The 6,181-nt window shown below is 58.4% G+C and overlaps 1 protein-coding gene across 1 annotated transcript in view; it reads right to left on the reverse strand.

The window, feature by feature from the left end:
• KLHL17 (kelch-like family member 17) overlaps positions 1-5,024 on the reverse strand; it is an 8,305-nt gene extending 3,281 nt beyond the window's left edge. The window contains exons 1-8 of the mRNA XM_010083420.1: positions 4,785-5,024; positions 4,247-4,368; positions 3,687-3,908; positions 2,631-2,747; positions 2,063-2,276; positions 1,830-1,974; positions 1,069-1,236; positions 622-710 (exon numbers count right to left, since the gene is read on the reverse strand). Of these exons, the coding sequence (XP_010081722.1) occupies positions 622-710; positions 1,069-1,236; positions 1,830-1,974; positions 2,063-2,276; positions 2,631-2,747; positions 3,687-3,908; positions 4,247-4,368; positions 4,785-4,995 (1,288 nt within the window). The 5' untranslated portion in view covers positions 4,996-5,024. The remainder of the gene's footprint in view (positions 1-621; positions 711-1,068; positions 1,237-1,829; positions 1,975-2,062; positions 2,277-2,630; positions 2,748-3,686; positions 3,909-4,246; positions 4,369-4,784) is intronic.
• Between the last annotated feature and the right edge of the window lie 1,157 nt (positions 5,025-6,181).

Raw genomic sequence — 6,181 nt, forward strand, 5'->3', positions numbered from 1 at the left:
GCTGCACCCTCCCTCCTGCATCCACGCTGCATCCTCCTGCATCCATGCTGCATCCTCCTGCCTGCATCCATGATCCTCCCTCCTGCATCCACGCTGCATCCTCCCTCCTGCATCCATGCTGCATCCTCCTGCATCCACACTGCACCCTCCTCAAAGGACAGGGCTCACTCCATGCAGGCAGGAGACATCACAGCATTGCGCCTAACGTCGTGACACCCCTGGTAGAGACAGTTTTGACCCCCCACTACTGCTGGGATCCTCAGTAAAAAGACTGTCCTCCTTCATAATGAAGGAGTAATACACTTGACTCTTCATTTCTCGGCAGAGGGGACCATCCACAGCCAGCCCCCTTGCTCCAAGGTAGAAGAGGCACCAAGGGGCTGAGGAACAAGCTGTGGGCCTCCAGAATGTGATGAAACCCAATTACGAGAGAGATGGAGGAGGAGAGCAGAGGCTGGAGTATGTCAGGACATGGCAGAGTGATGGCTGGGCTACCCAGGCTCACAGCTAGGGAAGCTAGGAAGGAGCAGGAACCAGAACAGAAGAACATCAAAAGGAACCACCAGCAATGCCAGAGCCAGTCTGCGCAGAAGTCCGGCAGGTCCTCACGCCGTCACCCACCTAGCGTTGCCACCCGGACGTAGCGTCTCCTGGTGCTCATGGCAGCGATGGATGTCCAGGTGCCTGTCAGAGGGTCGTACCGCTCTGCGCTGCAGCAGGCAGGGACACAGGAACACAAAGGTGTGACACTGGCAAAGCCCAGATCAAAGCTCTTTGACACAGGCCCTCAGGGGCAGCTCCCAAGGAAGCTCAGGAATAGACAGGGAAAACGAAGGGAAGAACGGACAAAGGCTGTGTTCTGTTGTGGTAGAGGGCTACAAAATGATTTTTCCCCTGAAAAAACTTTGCCCAGGCCAAAGACACTGCAAGACAGAGCTGGATTGCAAGACACCTACTCTGGGGCCAGTCCATCGGTCAGGATGTGGCCTCGTGGGCTCCCAGGCACCCAGCGCCAAGGACGGGGCATGCAAGAGTAGAGGAGGAGCCTGTAGCAAGGCAATCCCCTACCTGTTCAGGCAGGAGGCCCCATCGTAGCCCCCAGCAGCATAGAGAAGCCCGTGAAGCGCTGCGACACCCAGGCAGCTCCTCCTGGTGCCCATGGACACCTCGGGTTGCCAGGAATTGGTGACAGGATCGTAGGACTCCACCGTGGCCAAATCAGAGGTCCCATCGTAGCTGTAGGGAGAAAAAGGGACAACCTGTCAGAGCTGGGATTGCAGGTGGGGCTGGGGGCCGCTCCTAGAGCTCTGAAGATGAGCAAGAGCCCAGATGGCTCAGCTGGGCTTGGGTCCCCATTGCCACCCCTGCTCTCTGCCCAGATTCCTCAAGGCAGAGCACACCAAAGTGTCTGCAGAAAGAGGACAGCCCTGAGCTGAGCTCTCGGGGCGTCTGCAGAGAAAGAGCAGAGCCCTGAGCAGAGCTCTCGGGGGGTCTGCAGAGAAAGCAGGTCTCGGAGGGTCCCGCACGCTGGGGTGCAGGTGGGCTGGGGGGTCAGCAGGCTCCTACCAGCACAGGGCTAAGGCAAATGGGAGGACACAGCACAAGCCCAGGATGGACCCACTGTCAAACCAAGAGCTGCTCAGCACTGCAAGTAGTTTGCAGTTACTACTCCTGCAGTTAGTAACCCAGAGATACCGCATTGCTTCATCCGGAGGCCAGCCCTAGGATGCTCTGCCGGCAGCCCCTGCTCCCGGAGCAGCTCTGTGCTGCTCTCGCCACCGGCTCGCATCCCTCCCAGCTCCCCGCACGCGGCTCCGTGCCCTCCTTACCCGCCCACGGCGTACAGCTTGTTCCCAATGGCCGCAACGCCCACCCTGGCCCTGCGCGTCGACATGGAGGCCACCATGTGCCACCGGTCCGTCCGCGTGTCGTAAGCCTCGCAGTCCCCGTGGATGGCGAACAGGCTCCCTCCACCTGCGCACGGGACGGCAAACAGAGCAAACGGCACTCCGAGGCCCTGGGAAGGGGTTTGCACATCCCTGGGCGCCTGGCGGGGTCTTACCCACGGCGAAGAGCACGGTGCTGGCCCCCTCGCAGCGCCGCGGCCGCGTCCTGCTGTTGCTCAGGACCCCTCTCTGCTCCGGCATGAGGTGGTACTTGAGGGCTTCGATCAGCAGGTCCTTGCACTCCGAGTGATGCCTCACCAGCAGCTCGGTGTCCACGTTGCTCATGAGGAAATCCCGGCTCAGCAGGGGCAGCCGCACGCACTTCATGAGCTGAGGGGGGAGGAGTTGCGCCCCGTCGGCAGGTGGGAAGGGTCCGTCCCAGTGCTGTCCCCGCATCCCCCCTGCAAAGCCCAGGGACCCTGGCAAGGCTGACTCCACCTGGAGATGTCATCCTGCTGGCTCGGCAGGACAGGCACCCGGTGACAAAGGGCATCAAGGCACACGCAGCGATTCAGCCTTAATGTCTCTGCAGAGACGTGGTCTCTGCCTGGACTGGGAGTGGTACGGCAGGGACCTGCTGGCCCTGGCCCTGGCCACCCTGCAGTTTCCTTCAGCCACGTACCCACCAGACCAGGTGCTTGGAGCTGGCAGGTTGAACCAGGTCACCTTCCCCAGCAGACTCACCCTGGGGACATGCTGTCTCCTGCTGTCCACGTCGTGTTTGACCCAGCTGAGCACAGCCCGGTACACCTCCTCCTCTGACGGCACGTTGAGGCTGTCGCTAGAAATGAGGTCCAGCACCTGCAGAGCGAGGTGGGAAGGGCGAGGGTCTGTTGGCATGGTTTGGGAGGAAAGGACATGTTCATCCCCCATGTAACTGGTCCAGCAGAGCCCCCATCTCCAGCAGATGCTGGCGGTTGAGGGGTGTACAGCTCCTCTGTCTCGCTGGACACAGAAGGATCCAAAGAGCAAACCCCAAACCAGGCAGGTGCAGCTCTGCCTCTCCCCTCCTTGCTGGAGCCAGCTCTGTCCTTCATCATCCTCCTCGGCTCCTCCTCCCCCTTGGGAAGCTGCTGCAATGCCTGACACTGCCAATCAGCATCAGCGGGACCGGGCAGACGCTGCTGCTTGCATGCATCCTTCCAACATTTCATGGGACAGAGCCAGGTCCCTGACTGTTCCCAGCACACACCCACCAAGGACAACGGAGCTGGAGCAAGTGGAGATATATACTCTCCTCTTGCTGCCATCACCCTGCTGCCCTGAGAACGGGTGGAGGGAAGGGTCTGTATCCTGGGGAGGGACCGCACAGGGTCGGGCGATGCAGAGCAAGGGCTGGAAATGCCCTGGGCAGAGCACGTGCAGGGATGAGCTGGGGCCGTACCAGCACCACGTGCAGAGCAGCAGGGAACACAAGCTGAGCTCTGAATTAAACATCCCAGCTCTGTGACCAGGGCAGCCAGCTCTTACTCCTTGCCCTGTGCTCCCGGAGAGAGGGCAGCGTGCTCAGAGCTCACGTGGTGAACACCAGCGACAGCATTATCCTCTGTGCTACCCTCCCATCCCATTTCCCATGGGATTAAGCTCGCCTCCTGAGAGCACTCTTCCCACATTGAACAGAGGGGAGCAAAGCACAGAATCTGGGTACAAATCCCCTGCCAAACCCTGTCCCCTCGGTGCAGGTTCCTTGGGCTTTTGAGAGCACACATCCGTACCCTCAGACTCCCATCAGGACCTCACCTGTTTAAGAGGCAGCAGCATGAACTCCTCTGTCTTGGACACCTCCACAAAGTGTTGGAGGACGTATTTGTGCGCAGACTTGAGGAGGTCGCTGCAGGAGTGCGTGTCAGCAAAACCCCGGATCCCCAGGCAGTTGGATGGGTCGAGCTGGCTGAGAAGGAACTTGCAGCAAGCATCCCGCACACCGTTCAGCTGAAGCAGGCTGGCAGCAGGAAGAAGTGTCTGGCAGTGGAAAAGAGTGGGGGGAAAAGAGAGTTTCCAGGGCAAGGGAACCATTTTCACCCTCGTTTCACTGCGAGTCAATAACAGAATGGGCTTACTGAGCACCTTCAGGCACACAAGCGCACAGAGGACAAAGCATCCTTTGTTTCCAACAGGACCAAGCTAAGGAACAGCTGAGGATGCCCATAATGCCCCACAGGGCCAGGAAATGGCAGGAAAAGAGCAGATGCTCAGGACCAGAGCTGGCCACTGCATAGTGCTCTGAGGAGCCATTCCCAGCCCCTTCCCAGCCCTGGCAGAAGAAGAAGAAGAAGAGCTATTTGGGGGGAAGCCCCTACCTGCACGTTCCCCTCGCCCACCACGATCTCGGCCGTGTAAGCGTATTCCACCAGCTGCTCCAGAGCCTGCGGGTCGATGTCGTGCAGCGTGACGTGGGTCTGGCGGCTCTCGCTCATCTCATCTGGGGCAACACAGATATTAGACATGAGCAAAGTCCTGCAGCAGGATTGTTTCCAGGTAGGAAGACTTGACCATGCACGGAACAAGCCGCATCCACCTCCACAGCCCAGCAACAGAGCCAAGGAAAGTCTCCTGCCCACCTCTTAGCAAGGAGTATACTCTAGGGAATGGGGTCTGCATCTGCAGGATGGGCATCAAGATACCTGTGCGGGGGGTTACGGGCACATGGCGTCGTGGGAGGGAGCCAAAAGAGGAATATCACTGCGCTTGCTCGCAGAGATGATAGACGGGCATCATACTTCCATGGGGTAGGGCAGTGAGAATAGGGAGGGGGACAGGAAGGGAAGGGGTCTGCAGGGAGGAGAGGGTTTGAGGAGCAGGGAGAGCCTGGCCATGGAGAAGAGAGGAGCTACTTGCTTGTGAACATGGCGTGGAAGTACGGGCTGCAGGACGCCAGCACCACCTTGTGGGCCTTGATCTCCTTGGTGCCCACATGGAGCACGATGTCGCAGAGCAGCCCGCGCTGGCGCATGCGGTTCATGCACACGAAGGCGTCGTGATAGTGCCGCTTGGAGTTGTGGGAGATGCTGTGGCCATCTCGGTTGAGAAGCTGCACGCCTCCTTCCATGGCTGCAGGTGGTCGATGGTGGGCTTGCCCTTCTCACTGGTACTGACACGGGGGAAAACCAAAGCATCAGCCAAGCAGGAATAGCTCTAGCCCCAGAAAATCCCTGTGGTCCCCAAGTATGCCCATCGCTGTGCAAAGACCCTGCGCAAGAACAGCTCCTGTCGAACCAGCCCCTGCCCGGGAAACGCCATCCTGCTCATAAACCAGCGATGGGGAGGAGACCGCTCCTGGAAGAACACAAGTAACACAAAGCGATGCTGAGCCTCTTCTCTGTTCTGTGTGCAGGGCTGGCACTCACTGCTTCCCAGCCGTGCTCATCGCTGGATCGATCTCCTCCGCACCTGCTCTCAGAAGGGTCCTGAGCTCACACTGGTTTTCCTTGAAGTTGCACCATCTCCAAATCCACCTAACACGGTTCATTTCCACGCAATATCAGCAGAAGCACTGATCTTAGAAGTCTCACCAGGGCATGCCAGCTCTGCATCGATCAAACACAGCTCAAACAGACCACTAGAGACAGCCAGCACGACCACCCTGATTAACCCTAACAACAAATAACCAGGGAATCCCACATCCTAAAAGGCAAGAGTGATGGGCTGTTCCCTTCCAGCTTCCCGAATATCCTAGGAGATTTGTAACGCGTGCACCAGCCTTCAGAAGTCAAGCTCCGAGAGCTGCTGCCTTTCCCGTGCCCCCACAATTCGGGAGGACAAGGCAGAGGGCAGAGACAATTGCAGCCCAGAGCTCCCCAGTCCCGTACAGAATCCTGCAGACCTGGGATCCGGTTCTTCCTGCCATTCTATATTTCAAGCCTCTTTTTGGACAGAGGTTGGGGATTCCCAGGTGGTCAGTTAGGGAACAGGACCCTGATTTACCCTGGAAGCAGCCCTGGCTGAGACCCTGGCTGTCCTTCCAAGGGGTAACTTGAACTTCAGGTAGTTTTGGTCTGAGAAGGCTGACGGGAGGGACAGACAGCAGGGAGTAGAGATGCTGATCGGGCGCCTGGGACCCGATGCAGATCTCAATCTGCGCAAACACGTACATGCCACCGAGCGTGGAACAGGACCGTCCTTCCGCACAATCTATGACAGCCCAGGCAGGCAGCAGGACTATAAACTTCATTGGCTGGTAGAAAAAAAAAAAAAAAAGCCTAATCAAGGATTAAGGGCATTTATTTGTGCAATAA

The sequence above is a fragment of the Pterocles gutturalis genome, unplaced genomic scaffold (genome assembly GCF_000699245.1).
Source record: "Pterocles gutturalis isolate BGI_N339 unplaced genomic scaffold, ASM69924v1 scaffold41375, whole genome shotgun sequence".
NCBI classification, from domain to species: Eukaryota; Metazoa; Chordata; class Aves; order Pterocliformes; family Pteroclidae; genus Pterocles; species Pterocles gutturalis.